We start from the raw sequence: 24,599 nt of genomic DNA on the forward strand, positions 1-24,599 counted from the left end.
TTTAGTCTAACTTTATTGGATGTCTTAAAATCCACGAGGAGAAAGTTTCTAAGGAAACTTTCTCCTCCTCAAGTGAGTCCTGGTAATTTAAATTGATGAAGCGAATGGCAACAATCAGAGACCGCAACTCACAGCAGGTTGGCCTGTTTGGGGCCAACTTTCAGAAATCTGGCTCTTTTTGAAGCTGTTTGGCCCCCAAATTTTTGGTTGGCCCGTTGGCTCTTTTTGAGCAGGTTGAGAACTTTTACCTAGATTTTTTTGTAAAGTTTCAGCAATATGGAAATCAAAACTTATTGTTTTGGCAACTCTTGACTTTCTGATTTTTCATCCTGTTTTCTTTTCATACGCGGCTCTGACCGAGTCTGACATCAGCATGACCTTTTTCTAGTGAGTTGAAGGATTGCCAGGTTGGCCTTTTTGGGGCCAATCTCAGAAATTTGGCCTTTTGAAAGCCAGTTAGCTCTCCAATTTTGGGTTGGCTTATTGGCCCTTTTTGAAAACCAGTTGGTTCCTTTCAGTTCAGCCCCTTAGCTTTTTTTGGACCTTGTTTGGCCGTTTTCAAAATGTGATTATTATTGTGTTTGTTGGACTTGATCCAGGAAGACTAGGATGCCAAAGAAGTAGAAAGCAGGATATGAGAGCGGTAGGAAATACAATAGTACGGTAATTGGAGAAAAACTTACCACAGACATTGTGTATGCTGTGAACTCGAATGGGAGGATGATGGTGAATTGAATGAGGAAATATTTATTTAACTGTTAGATAACTTGCTCGGTGGAATTTATTGGGATCACATTCTCTGCATGCCTTTTTGTAAATTGTTTATTTGTTATAGTTGTGTCTCTCCAGAAGCATGATCTTACATGTTGTATGGTATGTTATGTTTCAGTGCTGCAATGTCTGTGCTACTTCTGGAAATAACGTTAAACTGGCTGATTGATTCCTATTTCAAACAATAATGTTTATCGATTTTCCTTATTTTTGTGTACACAGTAACTATTTACTAAGGTATTACTTTAATTATTTTGTTTACAGGTAAAATATGTGGCTATATTGCTAAGAATGTGTTGCTAATTCAGTGAAATTGCTTCTTAGTACTTGAAAATTGAGTTGGATCTATTTTTGGCCCCTTGTTTTAGAAGTTGGCTCTTTTTTGGCCCTTTTTGAACGTGCAGTTGGCCCCTTGCCAAATTTACATCTGGTAACCCTGACTCACAGGGCACCTGGGGTGGTAAAAGGATAAACCCTCGGCCCCGATGTCCAATGAGAGAAATTCATCCTCCTGTCGGAGTCACAATCTTGCAGCTAAACGTTGAAGGCCTTACCAAAGCCAAATGCGACATGTTGGAACATCTCACACAAAAGCATAACGTGACTACATTACTCCTGCAAGAAACCCACACCTCTGTAGAAATGATTAGAAGAACGATAGAGTTTCTAAGATAAAAAAAGCTCTTAGTCTTATAGAGTTATATTCTCGGTCTAGCGCATTTTCTTCAGTACGACTTTGTCTGCCTCATTCTTCACCTGTTATTTTCGGATGTCTCCATGTACTTTCGAAGAAAACTTCCTCCCCCTCCTCACTACATGCCTATACCATCTTACTCCATTTGCCCCGGCAAGTTGTTCAATAGTTTCCCTCATCTCTAACATATTCATCAGTTTTTCAGTCTTCTTCTCCCTCTTCGTATTTTACGCATTGCCCTCTCTGTTCTCAGAATGAGTACTTGCTTCCATTTTTACGATTAATTTTCCTAGATGTGATAAGATGGTAGGTACCTACCTCAGGAGATGAATTAAGGGTAGAAAGAAGATTCACATTTCGAAATTAAAATGGAAGAGGAAATGATTAGAAGAAACGAGAGAATTTGCAAGAAAAACAAAACTCTTGCTGGTAATATTTAACCAAAAATACAGACAGTGTCCAAAAATCAACAACCGTGCCGAAAGGGAAGAACTACGTCATCTAATCAACTGATTCAACAAAATTTCACAGCAATAACGCCTAACAGCACAGAAACTCAGACAGCAGCATCAAACCAAACAAAAGAACCGCATTGAACAACGACTCACTGACTTCAACACCAGTCGTCATAGTTCCTTCGTCATAGCACATGACAAGGGAATTGTGTTCCGAAAACTACTGCAATTCGCTATTACCACTGCGCAGCAGCCCGCAACATCAGGCTAAACAGGTCGTTAATATTTACATTGTGAAGTAAGCAACGATCATGCCGCTAAAAGTGAAACTCAACCAATCATCAATTGTAATTTGGACCAAAATGTTTTGAAATTACAATTACACAACAATAAAGTCAGAGTTATTGTAATTGATCCAACTCCGTTGTGGATGATAAGACAGCAGCACATCTTGCAATGTATCGCCTTCACAACATATTTCAAGGAAAAGGGAAAGTTTCCTTCGTTCAGCAGTGGGCTACCGCAGGCTGGATGATGAACAAATTGTGAAGCTTAAACCAAGCCATGACCACTTGAAGATGCGGCCTCGCTTGAAATATTTTACGGGTTGTTCCTAACAGTCTGACTAAAAGTGTCGACAAGTCTCATATCATCTTTTATTCTTTGTGCTAGTGTGATCTATTGTGTTACCTCGGAAGGCATTGAAGAATGATAAACTAGACAATTTCTGGCTGACTTAGCAACGTTTGGTAAAATATGGTAACTTAGGCCGTATCTGGCAATTCAAGCCGTATCTGACAACTCTGGCTGTATCTGGCAACTCTAGCTGTATCATAAGCTCAGCTTCACGGCAGAAACGTGGTTTTCAGCTTGGAGTAGTTGGTCGCACGGGTGCGGGCAAGAGCTCCATGATCGCCTCTGTCTTCCGTATGTCCGATCACGTGACCGGAAGCATAACAATAGACGGGATTGATACATCACAGGTAGACCTGCATGACTTGAGGAGCTCTCTGGCTATCATACCACAGGTGGGTAGAAGGATTAGATATGAATAAGTTGAGGAAATTATACGATTACTGGTTAACCAATTAACATAGCATATTACAGTAATGTAGAATAAATCAAAGTTTAAATAAGTTATTTGAAACTGTTTACTCTTAAAATCCAACCCAAAATTGATTTAAGGATCCTGTGTTGTTTGGAGGAACGATGAGGAGAAACCTGGATGCATTCTCCACCTACACCGATGAACAGATCTGGTCCGCTCTCGAACAGGTGAGATGTGTGACGTCATAATCATAGCGCGTCATCGATTGGTCGTCCATCCACCCGGGAAGCTCAGCTCATAAACTGAGAGTTGTAACCTTTTATCGTGGAATTGATTGATTCTAGTTTGGCACTTAGTTGACAGATTGTGAAAATCTTTACACTCAGACTGACAACGCCTCTGATAAGTTATTCCTGGTACCGTAGTTTCGCATACTTGTAAAGACTTCAGAGCACTCACGCAGGGCCGGTCACCCAGATTGGCTAAGTGAAGTTTCCGATTGTTGAAGACGTCTTTGAGCTAATATGTTTCGCTAAATGGAGAGCAGTCCTCCTTGAAATACGTTGCGCAAGCGCACATCCCGAGAGTCGAACCAGCACCGCTTGTTTTTGAAGTTGGTTCGTTTATGAAGTCAGGCTCATATTCAACAGCGCTATCTGGGCGGACGTAGTTCACAAGAAAAGCTTTTGTCTGTTACTTTGACAATGTTGGCTAACGGGTTGTGGTGATAGGCATGCTGTGCAATTGACCCCGTCAGCTCAATGGTTAAGCGCCCGGCTCAAGATCACGCGGCGCAAGTTCGACTCTCGGGGTGTGCGCTTGAGCAACGCATTTCAAGGACTGCTCTCCATTCAGCTGCACTTAATGGATGGAATAATTCCCAGGCAACAACACTTCAACAATCGGAAGCTGCCAGGAATAACCACCAGAGGCTTTGTCAGTCCGAGGGTATTCAAACTAACCAGTTGAAGGGATCAGTTGTTTTCTTGGAAATTTAATTCCAGTCCCTCCCAGGTCCAGCTGAAACCTTTCGTTGAAAATCTTCCAATGAAACTCGAGTCAGAACTGAAGGAAGCGGGTTCGAATCTCAGCGTTGGCCAGCGGCAGCTGGTTTGTCTCGCTAGAGCGATTCTAAGGAACAACAACATTTTGATCATCGATGAAGCGACCGCCAATGTCGATTTGAGGTCAGTGACGTCATCAATCATGAAGTTGATTCGAAGAAAAATCAAGGATTGAAAATAATTTGACTTTAATTTTGCCTCACGTCACCACTTTTGATACTTCCCTCCCTTGATCGATGTGGGCTATAACTAAGAAGGGTGGGGCTTCTCAGTTCAGCTGGCCATAGTCATAAGCTGGCCGTTGGCATTTCTCGCTGAAGCAGCGTACTGTTCATAATAATGAGAGAAATCAGAGGGCTATAGGTAAAAATATAAGTTTTGCTCTCGCTAATTTTCAAACCTCAATATTTTTCTAAATACTTCATAATTTTGAACGAAGCTTGGAATGAGTATACTTTGGGTCTATCTAAACAACATATCTGTGAAACAAGTTTCTCAGGAAAAGGAGTTGTGAAATATTAAAAAAAATCTCAAGCGGGCCTTATTAGATGCATGCGTTGTGAATAAGGCCCGGTTTGAATTTGCCCTAAAAGTGATAAAAAAAGTGTATTTTCACAATAAAAACACCACAAAACAACTTCTAATCGACAACACAGGCAGAGAATTAATATATACAGAGACAGATAGCCTATTCCCTCCCCCTATGCTCCATTTTTTTTTTTTTTTCAAACGGCATGGTGTTTTTAGATATGGTAGGGATGCTAAAGTACTTTTATACTGACATTATGCTATTTCCATTGCAATAAAAAATTGGATTAATGATGTAACAACAATTTTTTGGGTCACTCAAGTCTTTATAACCCTCACTTTCTAAACCAGGGGTGCACAACGGTACAATATTCCTACCCCATGAGCCTTATTACCAATAATATTAGCCTAATCTGATAATCATTTTCAGTCTCTCATTATTTAATTAGAAAAAAAGTTCAAATTTATTGGTTTTACTGCATTAGCATGCACATATCTTTCACATAAAGTGCAAAAAAAACGGAAGTCAAAGCAGTTTGTTAACTGCAGAGCAGTCTAAAATATGTGAAACTTAAGAAAACCACTCAATTTCAGTCCTCCCAAACTTCAACTTTCCGTACGGTAACTCAAAAAGTTCTGAACTTTAGGCTGTGCAACTTCACCAGTCAGTCTCAATTCACCATGGCAGCAATCAGAGCTTCCACTTTTGTTTAAAAGAGTTGTAACAACGGAGATCCCGGGGTGGGCCTTATTACTGGCCGGGCCTAATTAGCTGCAGAGACCTTAGGCTACAATTTGTCTGTAGTAACGGTATTGATATGCCTAAATTCCATTTTCCAAGCAGAACATTATTGTCATTCGAAAATTTATTAAATATTTTAAGCTAAATTCAATAACACTCAAGCATCGGTCATTCAACAACTCAAACATAATTTTATGTTCTGATTAATTGAAGAAAACTCTTAATAAGTTATCTATGAATTAATTAATTTTGTAAGACAGCAAATGTTTCAATGTGATGATGTTATTTCATATGGCAACACTGCATGAAAATATCTGTAATCACTAAGTGATCACCTTTAAGGGGTCAAAGGGGTAAATGACGGCACAGAGGAATAAATTTGGACTTGCCCATATTTCCAACTTATTAGAGCATGGGTTTTTGCCAAAAACCCTTCTAAGTCCCTCCCCCCCTATTATAGGCTAGTCGAAGTGGCGCCACTCCGCAATTGCCCGCGTGCCTTATATTATCTTGCCAAAGACACAACCACATGCTCTTAAGCGGTGTCGAACCGGCGCCCTGGCGATCCAGGTCTCTCACCACTCGGCTATGCAGCTGATGATGTAAGTTTCAGCATAAAACTATGGATTGGCAATGCTTCACCCGTGGGCCACAGGTCACATCTAGCAAACATTTTGGTTGGGATTAAAACAATACTGCCACTAGTCGGTCCCTTTGCATGGTTCACCGCACGTTTATTCAACTCGTGATCTGCGCAATAACCACTTGCTGCTTTCGCTTCAATCACGGCATGATCGCAGTGTTGCCAGATCCGATGTGTAATTCTTGTTGATTCGCACAGAACTGACCAGTTGATCCAGGAAACCATCCGGTCAAGATTCTCCGCTTGCACAGTGGTCACTGTCGCCCACCGCCTCAACACCATCATATCATCGGACAGGATACTTGTACGAAAGTGATTTTGATTTGGTGCGGTCCTGGAAGGGACCGTGTGGCTTTTAATTATATTGGATAATGATACAGCCGCTTTTGCATTGAATGTTCGAATAGATGATCCACAACTGTGTAATTACGTCATGGTTTGTCACAATTCTGATATAATTGTATAATTTTGACACTGCAACAAGTGAATTGTCGTCAAAACTGATCAAATGCAAACGAAACCAAGGAAGACCAACACAAACTTTCATGGGAATAAATAGTTCAATCCCTTACAGAGCACAGCGCAGAACAATAAGAATTGGATAAATATCGCCAATTATCCACCCAACTGGTGACGTTGTTGGTTTCTCTTGGTCAGTTTTACAAAACTAATTTTCTCGGATTTCCATTTCGATCGAGTTAAATTTGTCTCGTTTTTGCTCAACCAATCACTGTCGAGGTTCGATTGAATGAAACACAAATTCCCCCCACAGGTGTTAGAAAATGGGGAGGTGTTGGAATGCGATCATCCCCATGTTCTCCTACAGAACTCCAATGGGGTATTCACCAGCATGGTGGGGGCCACCGGGGAACAGGAGGATGAATTGAGGAAAGCCGCCCACAAGGTGAGTGGATTATTATCAGCGCCGCAGGTCAATCGTTGATGATGGTTTACTTGCTGGACTCGGTCAACCTCGGTGACTGAGACTGTGGTATTGGTCCGAAACCTCTACAAAAGTGGTTTTTAGGTCTTTCACTGTTGCAAAGTGTCTGGTTATTGCAACCCTTTGTGGAACGACTCAGAAGTAAAATCACCTTCCAGATTGTGGCTTACAAGCCTGGCAGTAGAGAATGCACAGCTCTCCTATCCGGTTGATCAGGTAGCCATTTAAACAGGTAGCCACTTTAACAAGGAAAAAGCACCGCCAACCAATCATAAGCTACGTTTTCTATGACGTGAAAAAGAGCGAAAAGAAGATGATACAAAGCAAATCAAGTAATGGATTTTCTCTCAGCTAGTTGGCTTAGGGATAGAAAGTAGTTATTTCATTGACGCAGGTTCGATTTCCACCACTGCTATTGCTCTTTTTTCTTCTGTAATTACCAAATAAAGTTCAAAACAAGCATTAACTCTCTGGCTGAGTGCTAGAAATGTCACAATTGGACGGTAGCCTCTTATAACATGTTCTGATTGGTTGGCGGTTTTATTCTAATCAATTTTAGTGGCAGAATTTCTACTTGTTAAAGTGGCTACCATTTAAACATGACAATTCCCCGTGAGACACCGCCAACCAATCAACATTTGTTTCAGTGAAATGTTTTCGGTTTTCTCCGTTTTATCTGTAACTTTCTGATTGGTTAAAACGCTGTTCCTGTAATTTCTGATTGGTCCAAGCTTATCGGCTTATCAAAATTTTAATGTTAAGTGCCCACCGGTTGATTACCCCAATGACTGAGGAAACTGCGCAAAAGAAACAGGAACGACAACATCCAAAATTTGTAATCTGATTTCTTTCAGGGTTATGACGAGATGCAGACGTCATCATGAGAACCGAACATCTCGCGTCATGAACAATGTGACCAATGAGTTGCGTTCTTTGAACTTCCCAATCCAGCAATGCTAGCATGCAATTGGTCGTCACCTTCTCAATAGTGCGGAGCAATATTTTATCACGTCGTGTACTTTTCTACGTCGCGTTGTTTATCCGTACTGGTGCGTCATAGTGTTCATCGCTACGTACTCGTCCCAATGTTGTTCACATTATTCACCTTGTATCGTTCAGGCACAATAAAGCTTCTTCCTTTGCAGTTCTGTGCGTGTCATATCTACCGGGTTGTCGTGATCAGTGACAACCCCTTCCCATTTTTCTTTAACCTCGCCCTGGATTCATTAAATGAACATGTTGTCTCCATAACGTGGAACCGAAGCTCTGAGGTGTCCAGGGAGCAACGTATCGGATAGTACCTCTACACAGGGCCGGTTACCGAGATTGACAGAGTGCAGTTTCCGATTGTTAAAATGTTGTTGCCAGGAAATTACTCCATCCACTTGGTGCCGCTGAATGGAGAGCAGACCTGAAATGCGTTGTTCAAACGCACGTCCCGAGGCCGAGAGTCGAACCAGCAGGTCTCCGCACGCAACAAGTGGCAACCGTTCAGCCTAAACCGGTTTTGAAGTTGGTGGCTTGGAATCGAACCTTTCTTCAGGTGCAGGAGTGAAATGTTATAAAACAATTTTAACAGTTTGAAAATTTGGTGCGATAGGCCCTGCTACAGATACTGTTGGTTGTGACAATACCGCGATGTGACACGCGCATCTTCGCTTAGTCATTGTTTATTAACGAAACACGCGAAGTAGAACATCAAACACGATTATCGCTGGATAGTTATTTGCTGGTCGACCACCAAGGCAGATCCTGTATGGCGACTTTGCAAATGATGAAGAAAATAGCTTCACGCAATTCATATTATCTCGTAACTTCCTAGGGATTGATTTGTCATCTCTGTCAATAGCAGCGATAGTATCGCAGTATAAGCGCTCGTCTCGGTCCGCAAGCAGGGTTATGCTCACATCGATTCATGAGAGTTTAATCATCCACCAAGAACCAGGGGCGGAAATTTAATATCATTCGTTTTTGACACCTACTAGTGGAAGACAATTTCATATCTTCAAATTATTAATGTTTTTACCGCGATCCTTGCCCCCCCTCTGGGAGCATGGTTCACATTCAGTAAGTTTGTGGATTGTAAACAAAAATAAATCCATGCAATCCCATGAGGTTAGTCCGGGAAGAGGTTACAAATGACGTCATAAACATCGCGGCGGGGCGCGATAGAAGGAACGATAACAAACAACAATAATGCGATCATGAAACACTGCATCGAAGCACGAAGAATACAGTAAATACTTGGACGAGGAAACTCTGCGGGAATATTGCAAAGTTTTACGACAGATGTTGAAACAACAAAATGATTGCATCAAAGGCGCCACCAAAAGGATATAAAATAAACCATAGTAATCCGGTGAGTGTCCCTATTGAGCTATCATGATGAAGCATCACTTGGCGGAAGTTCCACATCGCGAAAATAATCAGAAAAATAAATAATCAACCAAATATAGAACCACAGTTCGGGCACCGCCGCTGCTTCATCGCGAGACAACATAGAATTCCAATCGGGAAGCAAAATATGGCACAACACACGCCGAGGCAGGTGTAGTCGTCTTCCAGAACACCGACTCTGCAAACAACACCTCGTCAGTAACCACGGATGCAGCCGCTTTAATATCCACCTCAGTCATGGAATTATGGCTTCGGGTTACAAACCGAGCAGTGGAGTGAACATATCCGATTTCCAAAATAACAAAAATTTTATCTAATACTTGACTACAAAAATCCTTTTTGCCATTTTATAATTTGAGTCTAAATTCTTTTATTCATTTTCTTTCCATTTTATTTTGTTCTCTATCAAGCTTGAATAAATTTTATCGAGAAACCGACGCTCTTGAGAATGAGATCATGTAAATCCGTATAATGCACGGACTGATGAAATCGCGCAACTTCACGGAAGAAAACCAAGTTTTGCGCGTTTGAGTTGAATCACACACATAACCGAGCAGCCAGATTTAACATATTTACTTTTAAACACTCACAGAACAATTATAAAAACCAACTTCGGTGGATTGAACCACAACAGAGCTTGCATGACATTTGTTGTTCATAGGTCATACGCTCAGCCAATGTGAGGTCATAATGCCAGATTCTGCCAACCACACAACCAGCGCCGCGTGCACCTGTCATGTAAAGCTCTCTCGAAGCCCGGCCATTCGAAAACGGGAGTCAATGATTTAAGCCTAAGATTGAGGAAAATCTTTGCTGATTTAAAAGTTACACAAAATTTCAATGGCTTAACAGAAATTTCCGGATTTAAAAACAAATTGTCTCTTGTCCTGCAATGGTTGAATATTCATCAAATTAATCAGCTGCTTCCGGGTAAGTTGAGGCTTTCACACATTCAGTAAAACATTGTTACATTTGTAACAACACAGCCAAACAACTACGCTTACAACAAGGGGGTTGAGCAACACGGCACAATCGTTGGGAAATATCTGCACCACGAGTGATGCTTTTTAGTGTTTGTCAAAATAAACGAGAACAAAACACGGGAATATCTGCGCACAACTTGTAATTCAACACCACCCGGCATTTGAAACTGGATGACTGAATTCTGTTAATTTTGAATTAATCTTGCTTTGTCTTTCTGCAATATTTCAAGCCGACTCCAATTACTTTGCCCATTTCACTATTTCTTGCTATATTATATTTTTTGCCTTGCTATATTGTATTTGAAGCTAAATGTATAAATTTTACACGTCCAAACACAAACTTCCAGTACCGTAGTCCACACAAAATTATAGAGTAAATCGATTAAAAACACGCCAGTTAATCGCATGAAATGTTTCAACTCCGGAGATTCCGAAATCCCAAAACAAAACTGCATATATCGGTTAAACGCATAAGCTTGGATAGTTACACTAAATACAGTCATTAAATTCAAATATATATGATTCTATTTGAATAAGGACCTTTTGACGATCTCCCTTTTAGGGTGAAACATGCTGTAGAAGTTTTAGACAGTATTATAATAACTATATTTAACGTAAATTGATCTGCTTGTATTTGTATTTTTGCTTGGCATTGAGCACTTTTTGTACTACCGCATTAATAATATCTAGTGTTAAAGCTTGGAGAGAAGTGAACAATCACCTGGTTTTATTTGCATCAGGCCACTCACCTGCACGCTGGGCACCCCCCTACCACAACTACCGGTACAGGATGCTGTTGGATGATGGTGGTGAATGTTCCCCCACCCGTGCCGTACGCCTGAGATGGTTGAAGTAATGGCTGTTTGGGACCTAGCCACACAAATATGAGTTATTTTAACATTCAGAGTCCTAATATCAATCAATCAATCATTTTATTTTTCGTCATTAACGCGTCCGGGACGAAAAAGATACTAACTACAAAAATCGATATAAACCTACCAGCACGTTAACGAACGGGAAAAGATGGCAAAACCTTGAAAGGTTTAAAACGTGCCTGTATATTATATTAGTATATATCTGTATATTAGTAAAATGTTGCTCATGGTAGTTCAAAGATGCAGGTTTTCGTCTGACTTTCTTCAGGAGCTATCCTCAGAATAAAAAACCTACCTTGTTGGACTGTAGTGGATATGGAGCGGGTCAAGATGTGCATAGCTCTTGTGCAGCCATGACCACCTTAACCAACAAGCAAATGGCCTTTGTTTCAATTTGGTCCTGGACCAAACAGAGTCTAATCTGACGAAAGCTCCTAAAGAGAGTCAGACGAAAACCTGCAGCTTCGAGCTATGCGCAACATTCTACTCGTAATTTTCAAGCTTTGCACCACCAATCAACTCTTCGAATATATTATGTAAGCAATGATACTTAACCAAAAAAAGCCACTCAGGTAATTTTGACATTGAAAAGCACCTATTTAATGGAACAATGCCACAAAATTTAATAGAACAACAACACAGAAATAAAAAATACTTATTTACAAGAATGACTTCTTTTTGCATAAAAACAATCTGAACAAGCGTCAACAAAACGACAAACCTCCGTATGGTGCCTGGTTCATCACAGGAGCATATGCGGGTGGTGGAGCCTGGTCTGTGGACAAAATTGCAACAATTTACTATATTTTCAATATTAGTTGGCCAAAGGAAACAAACGGTATTAAAAAATATGATCAAAAATACTAAAGATGCAATTTCAAATAGTCCTACAGTGTATGACTGTAGCACACAGTGTATGATATAACTGCAATAATTTTACTGCTTTTAGTCAGGACATATCTAAATAATTTCCAGTTTATTGAAAGTTTATAAACAAATTCAGAAGTCTATTTGTGAATAGTCAGTATAAAAACAACATAATTTTGCTCACTCTGTTGTTGGTAGTTGCCTTGCTGGTAGAAACCTCTCGAAGCACCCTGGTATGGGGGAGGGGCCTGATTTTGTTGGCGAGACATGCTTCACCTGACTTATTTTAAAATGCGCAAAACGAATGAGAAGGTTGAGGGTCGGACACAACCACTCAGCATCAAATTTCCAAAGATCAGTAGAAATAAGAACCAACAGAGCAAACCTTTGTAATTATTTTTTTCATTGATTAAAAAACTACAAAGTAAAGGTTTAGCTTACAGTTAGATTTTAGTACCAGTAATGCACTAATACATCATAACACGATGGCAGAAACAAGCTATAAGAAGGCATAGATGTTTCTAGAAGCATACTAGTACAAACTCTACCATGCCACATGCAAAAAATAGCTAGATCACATGACACTGAATCAGGAAAGTTACATAAGCTGGGAAAGAACTAATGAGTCACAATGACAACTTCATTACAGATGCATTATTATACAGTATAATATATAGATTTGTGTGGCTTCTCTCGCCAACTAAAGAGTGCAACTAAAGTGTCATGACAATGTAGATGAGATGATTGCAATCTACAATGCTGTTCTTTGCAAAAGTTACTTATAACAGACAATATGAAGCAAGTTTGGTTTCAACACTTTTCAGCATTGTTCACATGATTGTTGCTACATTTGATGTTAAAATAAATGTTCCCTGATAATATTTTAGGTATGTAAATCCCCACAACTCAAGAAATCACAGGCTGTTGTGAATCAATGACTAGACAAAAGAAGAATTATATAATACCCACAAATTTATATGTTGCAGATGGCCTAAGACAAATATGCTTGAATTATTTCATGGAAAATCTAAGATACAAATGCTCAAATAGATAGCCTAATTACATAAGCAGTGCACAAGGCCATCTTTACAATGTGTCTTTTATTTTGAATAAAATATCACCTGCACCAGTATCAATAAACAACATGAAAGCAAACGTTATAAAATAGCAATTAGGGCTGCTGAGAATGCTTCAAGCTCCCGGCGGCCACAGCCATCAAAGAGAAACTTAAGTCAAAGAAAAAAAAAATTGGTATTGAAATGAAATGTTTTTGTTTTGAATAGCTCTATCATAAGCAAATCTTTAAAATGTTGCTAGCTTGGAAATTTATTGGCACCGTCTTTGCAGTTGGTTAACTAGTTCTATTGAATTGAATAAGACTGTAGTGTATATTGTATGATAAGAAAGCAGTATTGCACATTTATACAATTTTTAATTTATTATATCATATGATAGTGTTAAAAAGGTGAATGTCGTATTTTTTTAATTTTTACAATGTGGAAAAGTACCACTCCTCTAACTTTGGCAGTTGAACGCACATGCCTTCCAAACTGGCAACCACAAATTCAAGATGCTGCAATTATGCAAAATTGTAAACTTGTCCTATTTCTGCCTTAAGCACATTATCACATACGTGTCTGGTTGCTTCTACATTTTTCTGAATCGCTGGCATGTGTTGTTTTTCGCTATAATGGTACGAAATAAAAACAACATGAATAAAAACTGCTCACAAACCTTTGTTTGAACTAATCTTTTACCGAAGTAGCTCATTAAAACAGCAGACATTTACAATGCCATTATCAATCAATAGTTCATTTGTCAGAAACGGTGTTCAAAATAAAAATGTTCAAAATAAACCTAACCTGGCTTTTTATAGCCCTGTTACCTCAGTAGTTATGCACTTCTCAAGATCAAAGGGACAATGATTCAGTTCTCGGTGTGTATGCTTAAGCAATGCATTTCAGGACTGCTCTCTATTCAGCAGCACTTGGTGGAATGGAAGAATTTTCCAGCAATAACTATTGCAAACTTCACTCTGATAACTGGCCCTGCGTTAGTGGTTCAAAGCCTCCACAAGTAGTCTATGCGAAGCTGCCAGCAATAACCTATCAGAGGCTTTGTCAGTTACGGTAGAGGATAAAGATTCAAAACCAACCAACCTGCCTGCTTGACTTTTGAAAAACTTGTTGCATATGAAATTTTGTCATGGCTTAGGAAAAACTTCATTAGATACTGTACTTTTATGTGTTTTTAATTCACTAACATACTACGCTCTTTTGACAGTTTGATTGATGAAACGTCAGAATAAATGCGAATTATCACCTGGAACATTTTATGATAGCTTAGTTCCTAGTAGAAGAGAGCATCATCTTATTGAATCCCATACAATTTCAGATCGAAACTCGCTTCCCGTTTCCTTGAGCGCATCACGAGACCAATCCCTACGTCATCGTTGTTGTCTTAACGGATGACTGATTTTTTCGGCATGTGATTTTCAACAAAACTACAAAACAACTAGCGCCGAAAGTGGCAATGCAATTGGCTCTTTCTGGAGGTAGGCACTTTAACATAAGACAGTTTTCCGTGCGAACCAGCTACCACCATTGCGCCGCGGCGCATTGGTTAAGAAAGGTAGGACAATTTTCCTTATAAACTCAATTGATTACAGTCATTTAGATCCTTCTTGCACTCAGTTCAGTTGCAGAAGAAAAAAGAACATTAGCAGAGGGTGGGATTCGAACCCACGCAATCGAAATGACTATTCCTTTGCCCTAACCTTAACCCATTAGGCCACGCTGCTTGTGGCGATACATTCACTTAATTTTCTTTGCATCAAAAATATTTCGAGTAGATCGGTCAGAATATCACGTGCTGAGTCGCATGACTGAATTCAGCTGATTCGCAAGGAAAAGGGTCAAAGTGCCTACCAAACTAACCAAGTCTTGAAATGTGTTGCTCAAGCGTACACCCCTAAAGATGAGCCAGAGTGGTTCATTTATGAACCACTCTGGTTCATTTATGGTTCATTTATGTTATAAACGTTACTTTGTTAAAATTCTGGTCCTTTTTCAACTTTTTTCTAGATTTCCTTCTACATTGTCGGCATGGCCTATTAACTATTTTTTCTACAAAATCTTAAAAGTTGTTTAGCCTACTCTTTGCTAAAATGATGAACGTATTTTTTTCCCCACATTAAGAGTTTGCCGCCCTAAATGCTTTCTGGACCTATTTCTAAAAGCAATCACTAAACATAAGGCCCACTAGTGGATTTCGAGAGGGACCTGAGATGGTGCTCAGTGCTCACACGGCTCTAATTACCACTGAACGCTATATAAATCTTGCTATTATTATTATTACTTTGTAGCTGTAGTGTAGCCTACATGTATCTCTGTACTTCAGTTAATATGAGTGAATTCAGCTATCAGATTCATTTGACTGCACTAATCCGCCCAAGCTAGCCTAGCAAAGATCGTTTCAACGTCTGGTGATCTTGAAACGACGTAAAAACAAATTTTAGAAACTGTGGAATGTGATTCAACAATCGCAAAGAACAACTCCACTGGGAATGATGTTTCTCTTCATCACAAACGAGACAGTCAGCGGTCTGTTCTGAGGGCTTGTGCAATGTGCATGGTGTCTAGAGTCTACTGTGGGCAGAGATGGGCGTGATCTTGATCTTGAAGATCACAAGTGATCTTGATCTTGATCTAAGATCACTTTTTTTTGAGTGATCTTGATCTTGAAGAACAATAAGATCAAGATCACTTTAAAATTGAAGTTTACTTACTAGATAGAGTCATTTTTTTAAAACTCGTACTGTACAAAGTAGTTAGTGGCAACTACTAACATTAAGTCACTGTTAATATGATATGTGTCCAACAAAAGACGATTTAAAGTCTCCATCTAATCTGGTCAGTGTTGCCATTTCAAAATTGAAAAAGTTTTCTGTGTTGCTCATAATAAAGAAGTCAACTTCCGTGTACTTTATGTTGACGTATAATAAAAAATGATTTAACTTTGTTCACAATTTCCATGTGTGAATTTTAAAGAAATGTTTTCTTTCGTTGACCCAATTTTAGATATTTCAAAAGTCTAGAATGGCGGTGTTAAAAAATCTGGACTCTAGCCGACTTTGGTCATGTAAAGTGGTTTATTGCAGCAAATTAACCAGACCAAGACTTGTTTACGGTCTGAGTATGCAGCGGTTTGTCTGACCGCAAACCTCTGAACTTTTTTGATAGCAGACAACAGTATCAAGGTTGCCAGATGGGTAAATGGTGCAATAAACATTGACATAATACAGTAAAAGTTAAAACTACTTAGTAACACGAATAAAAACTCCCACATGAACCAAACTAAAATTTGGTAAAAAATGATGCAGTTCAAAGTTTATTTTTATTTATTTATTATAAATAAAAAGTATAAAACTAATTGCAAATTTTGCGACTTTTTCAGAACTACTATAATTAACCTCGGCCTTGGGTGTGACGTTGCGATTTTAGGCAAACTACGTCAACAATTATTATTGATAGGTCTAATAGCAACAGTCACTAACTTATTACAATTCTTAGGCCAGCGATTGAGTAGTTAAAAGTAAAAGTTAGCAATACCAACTATATACCTTTACCCAGGTTGCTTATAGTAATTATATTTTGCAACATCATTGATCAAAAACTTCATTATTTTTCAAGTACACAAAAAGTGATCTTGAAAGTGATCTTGATATTCAAGATCACGATCTTGATCTTGATCTTCAAGATCACATAGTTTGGTGATCTTGATCTTCAAGATCACCTATTCTTGGTGATCTTGATCTTGATCTTCAAGATCACCAATACTGGTCGTCTCTGACTGTGGGTCATGCATTTTCGTAGGCCACGCTTTCAACTAATCAAAGAAAAAAATATCTATTGACAAAATAAAAATTATTACCTTAACTGCATTGAACTAATAAGTTACTCGGTACAATTAATTAACAAGCAAGACCATGCATTTCTTTTCTGTAGCTAAAACCGCATGGGCCCTCGTGGTGGACATCGCTGATTTAAATGTTAAGTTGATCTCAAGATTGGCCTATATAGGCTGCGTCACAAATGGACATCTACCGGGAATCAGACAAAGCATAAATACTGGAATGTTGATTGCAATGAAACTAATTAAATTGAAAAAACATGCGAAGAAATTATTGGCAACAAAATAAATGTAAGACGTTAATAAAACGTTGATGGATGTTTATCTTCAGCTTCAAGCTGACGGATGACGTCGTCCAAGATGTCTAGTAATGGGTTTCAGAACCTGTTTGCGTAAATTTAGTATCGCACCATTGTCACCCTGTTAATTCCACGTCTACCCATCATCTTGGTTAGAAACTTAGCCTAGCCACCCCCGGCACAGCCTAGCCACCCCCGGCACAGCCTAGCCACCCCCGGCACAAAGTATAACTTAGCCATCCTTGCTACAATGCTTAAGTTAGCCATTGTAATTGTGATGATGTCACTTTATTATTAATAAGCACGTGATCACTGAGCAGTGATGCGTGTCTTCCACGTATTTAAGTACATACCTGTCCGGCTGATGATCAGGTTTGACCCTTTCTTTTGCAACTGCTTCTGTACAAAACTTTGCATAATGTCCGGCTTAAGACTATATCCGCATCACTTGCATGGCAACCCATCCTAGCCTTGGCAACGTAATTTGTGGCTAAACAAAACAATGTTGGTGGATTTGTGGAACAAACAATGGTGGAACAAACGATGGTGGAACAAACGATGGTGGAACAAACGATGGTGGAACAAATGTTAGTAGAACAAATACAGTGGAATTGCATCCAAACCAATTTGAGGTTTTATAGGATTGACTTCGCAAGCTAGGCTTTGATGAACTGAACACCAAGTGTAATAATAAAATACTGTACAATGAACTTCAGCTTTTGCAGTAGCCTAACAAAATAATTTTTGACGCGCGAACTCTTTCAGCGGAACACAGTTGTTCTTGACCATTGTTGGGGATTTGTTTTCAAATAAAGTATTTTTCAAATTTACTGTTGAACTTTAATTTTTGATGGAAATTTACGAAAGAACATCAAGAAACCGCGCACGTTAAGTCAATCAGTGGTTTGCTCGATCAAACACGAAGGGCTCAGCTCGGCCTGAAATAGACAACTGGCGAAATTACTTGGCACCCGAGGCCATCACAATGAAGAAGCAACGATTCTCCTTTGGCTAGATTATCTATTCTAGAATGTCCGAATATATATTCCACTAATGACATTCTACTTTGAATGGCAATCTCATTCTATGACGTCACAAACCATATCACAGCGTCACAAAGAGATTCAGAATCGATGATTGCTTCAGAATCAGAGCAATGAGACAAAGACAGTTATTTTTGAATAAAATTTTTGATCTGGTCACAAAAGAGATGACTGAGACCCAGAATAAAATGTTCTCTCGGTGCGTACCTCTTGTTAGCAGAAAATGTTGTCCCATAATCACACAATACTTTTCTGTGAGCCTAAACTGTTTGCTAGTTTGATGAGGTGTGTAGTTAAACTTAGATGTTACTACGACGTAGCACTACGTCCTGAAAGGTAATGCAATTTCCCGGGATAGCCTAGAGTTGGATTTTATTGAAGTCTAGATATCAAAAATCTTAATTTCAATAACGGGTGAGCCCAGCCGCATGGGCGAAACACGTATCTATCGCTGTCAATTCTTGCAGCACTCGACTGAAACGAACCAGTTGCCATCATCTGTGCGAAAACCATAGAAAGATGTGAAGCAAGGCTATCTAGTCGCAGTGTAGATAAAAAAAAAAAAGAAACGATTTGCAAATAACATCATTTTGCTCGCTCTCTTACCTTGAATGTTGGACAACCAATTCACTTGTGAAATTAGAGGCAGGTCAGTCATTGTGTTTCATGACAATAAAATTTATTACCAATAACATCAATTATTTGTATTGTCTGCAAACAATCCTTGGAACAGTGGCCATGATTATGCAAACACAATCGTCATATCCTCAACCATAGTGTTGCTATAGTCAGCATCTCCCCAAATCGTAAACAATTCTCTATTGTCTCATTGCGCACAGCACGCTCTGTAGCGACGTTTATTGCGTAGGATGGCTTCGCGGCCCGCCCGAGGCTGGAAGAAGACGCAATGACGTTGTAGCTTGAAGCAGTTTTGTCGAACAGAAAAGAACGAATGATTCGTCACCCAGTCGAGATGAACAAAGCGGATAGTCGTGGTAGGATGATGGACTTCAGAGAATAATGAACGAAACAAGTTGATATCAGGTCCCCAAGTTGGTGGATGGCGATTGTTACATAATAATATGCGAGAATTCGCGCCAGCAGTTGTCTGATTCATCTGACGATGATAAGATTTGGAGGATCAGAAGCTTCATTGTTGCGTAATAAGGTCACAGATCTTGGTAGATCCGGTTCGATTTCAGATTAGGTTAGCATTAAAGACTTTGAAAATGGTAACAGATGTCCTGTTTCATGGTTAAGCAGGGAGGACAATAATTATGTATAGTTTGCATGGCGCCAGATGTCGCCCGCATGCTTACTTAGGCCCCGCCAATCTCAAGAGTTGCCGAAACATAAAATGTTGAGAGTGTTTTGGCTTTTTAGGGGTTTCCAAGATTGTGGAATTTTAAATATTCTCAGCTACAGATGTGTTTCCCAGACCACCATTTGTGCATGAATTAAAATTTTTAAAGTTGGCCAACCTTTCCGGTTGATTAGATTGAAGACGGATTTTTAAATGTGAACTATCTTTTCGGGCGCGATAGAAATAGAATATAACTATTAACACATCGCTTCAAAAACTTCTCGAGCATGTTTGCTACATACCTGCAGCAATGTTTGTTATAAAACTCATGCCAGGCCTCTCAAACTTTAGCGAAGTTGTGAGCTTTGAGCCGCTTCGGGCGAATTCTTCAGTTGGCGGTGCAGAGGCTTATAAGCCGCGAACCGACCGCGATACTGTACTGAAGATGAAACAAAATCGTAAAGGGCTTCACGTTCATGAGCTTAGTTACATTCATTTTGGTTGGTTCAACGTTTTAAAATCGCTTTGTATTTTCAAATGTAACTGTAGTAAACAAAACTGGGCTTCAAGCTTTTGCTCCAAATTAGGTTTTAAACCGAAAAAATTACCTGTAAGTTTGTTTTAATAAATCAACTTGCTTTCAACCAAAGTCACTACTTTCCAGCAAAAGCAAAACTAAAACTGCAACAACATTTGACTTAGGTCTCCATTGATCAAGAATCAGAATTCAAAGGTTCACAAACAATAACACAGGAAGCCAACACATTTGTGGTGGCAGGAAAACCAGCAAAGCGTTTTCAGGGAAACGTTTTTTCAACGTCTTATTTTTTCAAATCTGAATATCGTGGGCAGTTGAAAAAATCATTCAGGTCGAAAATTATCCAGTGAAAAATCTTGACTTTACAGCAAAAAGATTTTATCTTTTTAATCCGATTCCAACTTGGTTCAGAAATGTTGTTGGCCGCTCGTAAGAATGAATTCGTCATCAATTGAATCACTTGACAAGAACAAAGCGTTTTGCTTCTTCAGTCTATGGCCTAGGCTACAATCATACATAGAGACGTAGCCGCACTGGGGAGAGGTTGGGGGAACAATCACCCCAAAAGTTTATTTTGACTCCCCCCCAAAAAAAATGTTTTTAATACTGTTACAACGTTTTACTGACATTGTAGCCTATTACATGTTGAAAGACGCTTTGTACATGTTTGGCTGCATTGATTAATATTTTTAAACAAACTTTTTAATTTAAACGAGTGTCCCCTCTATAATTGTCTTGCTCTCTCTTAAAATTATCTTTCTTGCTACATCACTGATATGACATTGGATCCTTCAGAGCAATGCTTCTGATTTTCTGTTCCAACTTCACTCCATGAACCAACCGCTTAGTGTGAGTTAACAAGGCTGGAAAATTAATTTCAAACGATTATCCTGCTTATCGAGATTCCATATATTCTAACACTCTATTGGGTTTTTGTAACATAGGGAAACCTCATAATAACTAATTGTTTAATATTTTTTTTGGCAGTTCATATTAATAAAATATTTTTAAATTCTTTTGTTGTCAACCTGTGGGAGTGGCGATATTAATGAAGCCGCCAAAGGTTATAAGGAACGCAATGCGTTCTTTCTTTGGAGGAAAGAAGAGCAAATCTTCGATTGACACGTCACAAAAGATGCTGGAAGATCTGACCTCTCACAAATATTCTAGAACTTTTCCTCTTTCGTCAAGTCAAAAGTTAGCACGTGACAAGTCATGGTTGAGTGAATCAGCCATGTCCCTGTCAACGAAGCAAAGAAGAGAAAACCACTCACTCAGACCAGGATTTGAACCACTGTTTGAAGAAGGAATAAAACGAAGAGAATCCGCCACTTCTGAACATCCCACAGACATCCGACAAACTGACAGGAGAGGGTTACCAACACCGTCTAGTGGCAGTGGTAACTCTTTCGGTAAATCTACTCGAAATGACAACTTTACGCGAAGAAGTGTGACGTCACAATCACCCTTCCGTTCTCGTCACTTCGAGTTGTATAGCGACTATTCCAGTGAGGAAGATCCAAAAGATGACCTGTGCTCACCGCCGGTCGCAGTTCAGATTCAACGAGGTACTCGCCCCGACTCAAATTTGAAAAAAATTAATTCTGACTCAAATGTCTGTAGCGGTTTCAGTTCTGTTGATGACAAGGTTTCGGCCAGAACCGGTTCTTCCATAAATTTCCAAACGTGCCAAGCGCGATCTCGAAACGCCACTCGGCCCTCTGACGTCAGTGAGAAGCTGATCACGTGCATGGACACGCTTGATCGGCTTAGCAAGAAGCTGGATAGAGCCTCCATTGTTTCCTCACAAACAGAAAGGTTGAATTCACCAAAGCAGATGACTCCTCAAAGTCAACAGGTGATTATGACACTTCCCTTTTCGCACTAAAGATCCGCCAATTGTTAATTTTTTTTATCGTTATTCATTCGATTCTTTTTTTTCTAAGTTTTTGTTTCTCCCTTGCGGCACAAATTACCAAAATCATTTAAAGGGTTTCTTAACAACTTTTGGCTTGGCTGCAATAAAATAACTTTAATTTTGGAAGCTCCTTTTTTCTGCTCTAGTTTGATCTTTAGAAAACATATTTTTTATTTCTTTCAGCGAAGTTCTCAAGTCCAGATAATACTTCAGACGGAATCTGTTGAATGGAAAGTTGGTAATAAGAAACTTCATCGGAGTTCTCAAAATGAAAGAGTTCGAAAAAGAAGTCGCAAAAGTTCGGATAGCGGAATAAATTCAAGCTCTGATGATTACAGGAAAAATAAAAACGGAAGCTTTTCCGTTCATCCTCCGCAAGAGTTTCCTGCAAATTTTGAGACGGATAATTTTTTTCCTCATAAAAGTATACAGCCCTTACAACCAAGGCTGAGGAGCAAAAGTAGTGGTTATTCCAGTGGAAGTGGGGATTATCATATCCAATCCCATGTATCTCCAATCAATTATTATCCACAGCCTCACCATCCCTCTTCAAGTCAGTGTAGTTATGGCCCTCACCCTAGTTTCTACCCAAATGATGTTGCTAGTGGCATGAGTCAGTATCCCACCTACGGATACGTAGAAGAATACGGAAACGAGGATCCATATTGTTACGGATATGCCTCTTCCAGTGTTTACGATGAGGATTTGATACAATCTAAAGGATGGTTTTATCTCCCCCAAGCTATCTACCCTCCACCACGTAACCCATATGCGGCTCAAACTGAACCTTTCAATGGTGATCACCTTTTTCAGCCATCTCATGACGTCACAGTGATGAATCTTCAGCCATGGCATGAGAGGAATCCCAGCTTCTTCCCCTCTTACGAAGCAACCACACCAGTTATGACGTCATCACAAACGAGCTCTTTCGAATCGATTGGTCGCCGACAAGGGGCATCCCCAGATACGGGACTTTCTCAAAAAAGAAAATCAGTTCGCTTTTCACAAACGGTGAAAGAGAGAGCAGAAAGCCACCAAGCAAAAAAGAAGGATGCCATCGCACTGATCAAAGAGGAGTACAGTAGCCCGTCTTCTTTCAGGGCAGCCGCACACCGTTCAACAAACACAGTCAGCCAACACACTATATACGAGTTTCCAACGGGGCACGTTGAGACGTCTTGTATGTGTTCTAATTGTATTCTCGCTAGGGGCAGTAGCAACCTTCAACCGGCAGTGAATTACTTGCATTATCAAAGTTAGTTGTTTAAAGCTGTTTGCATTAAATATTAATACTGTAATTTATATTTCTGTTTATGAGCCTCTGTCCTCGAGCAAGTTATATTATTTATTGAACGAAACTCATCAAGTGTAATGCAGGACCCAGCTGCAATATTTCACGTCAAGTGCATCGTGTGATAGCTAAATTCTAACGTTGATACAGTTTGAAAACAATTTTGAACAACTTTAAAGTTAGCGACGCTACGCAAACGAACTTCACTGAGACATTTTATTTAATGACAGCACTGAATAACTTTTAAGACGAGTCCCCAGCAGATGTATGTTCAAAGGGATGTTTTAATTTGTTTTCACATTGAAAAAATCTTCCTTTAACAGGCAACTGCTGACGTTGGTAGCTACGCAATGATCGTTATGCAATTCTTTGACGCCTTGCAGCTAGGGATTGTAGATCATAGAGATGCGAAACTACATCCGCTTTTGGCTTAGCCTATCTGCAACGCTAGAAGGGTTACGTTTTTGTTTCTGATTTACAAAATAATGTAGGCCTACTTTTTGTGGATTATGTAAGAGGAATGAAATGGGTTTTTAGTTGAAAGCAAGCCAGTAGCAAAGCGTAAAAAATATACCCAATTGACTTTCAAAGTTAATGTTTCCGGAACAGCGGAGTTGCGCGTCCCGTAATGTACTGTCCCTACTTGTTGTCATCACATCTCATGTGGCCTGTTCCTCAATGAGCTGCACAACTTTGAACCGTTTTTTGTTTTCTTCGGCATTTTTCAGAAATAAAGTTAAGTCTCTATGTTTTCTTGTTGTTAATTCCTGGCTGAGATGTTTGGTATTGGCAAAACTGGCCGAGCAGTCGCGGCCGAGTGGTTAGCGCGTTGGGCTCGCAGTCGAGAGCCTGCATGTTTGACTCCAGCCACCAGCACTTGCTGTTGTTTTTCTGGGCAAGAAACTTTACGATAATTGCCTCTACCCAGTGATCGATTTCGAGCAATGGGTAGTACCAAATTTAAGTCATAGCCTAAGTAGAGTAGACAACCGGAAACAGACAATCAGACATTGCCGTCGGCTGCAGCGTGGGTCAGGTGTACGTCGGAAGGCGTACACCGATGCATAGCGCTCAAATCCGCTTTCCCGCAATGCAGGATAAAGATAAACCAAACAAACAAATAACTCGCTCATTTAATGCAGTTTTGTTTAAAATTAGGCAATTTTTTTTAGACTGAAAGCATCATTCTCAAGCATAAAGAGACTGAAAAAATAATTCTCAATATCGTGACGTCACACGCCTGCCAAAGGGGGGTTGTAACCCTCAACCCCCCCCCCCCCCCTTGG

At 39.6% G+C, this 24,599-nt stretch overlaps 4 protein-coding genes across 5 annotated transcripts in view; 2 read left to right on the forward strand and 2 right to left on the reverse strand.

The window, feature by feature from the left end:
- The window catches only part of LOC145771630 (ATP-binding cassette sub-family C member 4-like), a 31,058-nt gene extending 23,032 nt beyond the window's left edge, over positions 1-8,026 (forward strand). Inside the window, exons 26-31 of one of the 2 annotated variants that reach the window (XM_082583350.1) lie at positions 2,790-2,948; positions 3,106-3,195; positions 3,983-4,155; positions 6,144-6,249; positions 6,718-6,849; positions 7,743-8,026. In XM_082583350.1, the coding sequence (XP_082439476.1) occupies positions 2,790-2,948; positions 3,106-3,195; positions 3,983-4,155; positions 6,144-6,249; positions 6,718-6,849; positions 7,743-7,772 (690 nt within the window). In that variant the 3' untranslated portion in view covers positions 7,773-8,026. Of the gene's footprint in view, positions 1-2,789; positions 2,949-3,105; positions 3,196-3,982; positions 4,156-6,143; positions 6,250-6,717; positions 6,851-7,742 lie in introns of those variants that run through there. The other variant, XM_082583351.1, reaches the window with a different exon arrangement.
- The window catches only part of LOC145772697 (uncharacterized), a 190,138-nt gene that overhangs the window by 26,248 nt on the left and 139,291 nt on the right, over positions 1-24,599 (reverse strand). The gene's annotated exons all lie outside the window — the stretch shown is intronic.
- Positions 8,543-12,447, reverse strand: LOC145772673 (uncharacterized). Its single transcript, XM_082584542.1, has 4 exons — positions 12,195-12,447; positions 11,865-11,918; positions 11,018-11,138; positions 8,543-9,463 (listed from the first exon to the last, which is right to left on the reverse strand). The coding sequence occupies exons 1-4, from the start codon at positions 12,277-12,279 to the stop codon at positions 9,331-9,333; spliced, it is 393 nt and encodes a 130-aa protein (XP_082440668.1). The 5' UTR covers positions 12,280-12,447; the 3' UTR covers positions 8,543-9,330.
- On the forward strand, positions 21,097-24,596 carry LOC145772866 (uncharacterized). Its single transcript, XM_082584748.1, has 2 exons — positions 21,097-21,962; positions 22,206-24,596. The coding sequence occupies exons 1-2, from the start codon at positions 21,153-21,155 to the stop codon at positions 23,280-23,282; spliced, it is 1,887 nt and encodes a 628-aa protein (XP_082440874.1). The 5' UTR covers positions 21,097-21,152; the 3' UTR covers positions 23,283-24,596.

This window comes from Aplidium turbinatum, chromosome 6, assembly GCF_918807975.1.
Source record: "Aplidium turbinatum chromosome 6, kaAplTurb1.1, whole genome shotgun sequence".
In the NCBI taxonomy this organism is placed as follows: domain Eukaryota; kingdom Metazoa; phylum Chordata; class Ascidiacea; order Aplousobranchia; family Polyclinidae; genus Aplidium; species Aplidium turbinatum.

Bases quoted from the DNA above. Each gene is read 5' to 3' on its own strand.
- LOC145772866 (XM_082584748.1), top strand. From the start codon at position 21,153: ATGAAGCCGCCAAAGGTTATAAGGAACGCAATGCGTTCTTTCTTTGGA. The intron at 21,963-22,205 runs GTGATTATGACA...TATTTCTTTCAG, and splicing joins TGACTCCTCAAAGTCAACAG to CGAAGTTCTCAAGTCCAGAT.
- LOC145772673 (XM_082584542.1), bottom strand. From the start codon at position 12,279: ATGTCTCGCCAACAAAATCAGGCCCCTCCCCCATACCAGGGTGCTTCG. The intron at 11,919-12,194 runs GTGAGCAAAATT...TTTTGTCCACAG, and splicing joins AGGCAACTACCAACAACAGA to ACCAGGCTCCACCACCCGCA. The intron at 9,464-11,017 runs GTGAGTGGCCTG...TGTTGTTTGCAG, and splicing joins GGGGGGTGCCCAGCGTGCAG to AGTCGGTGTTCTGGAAGACG.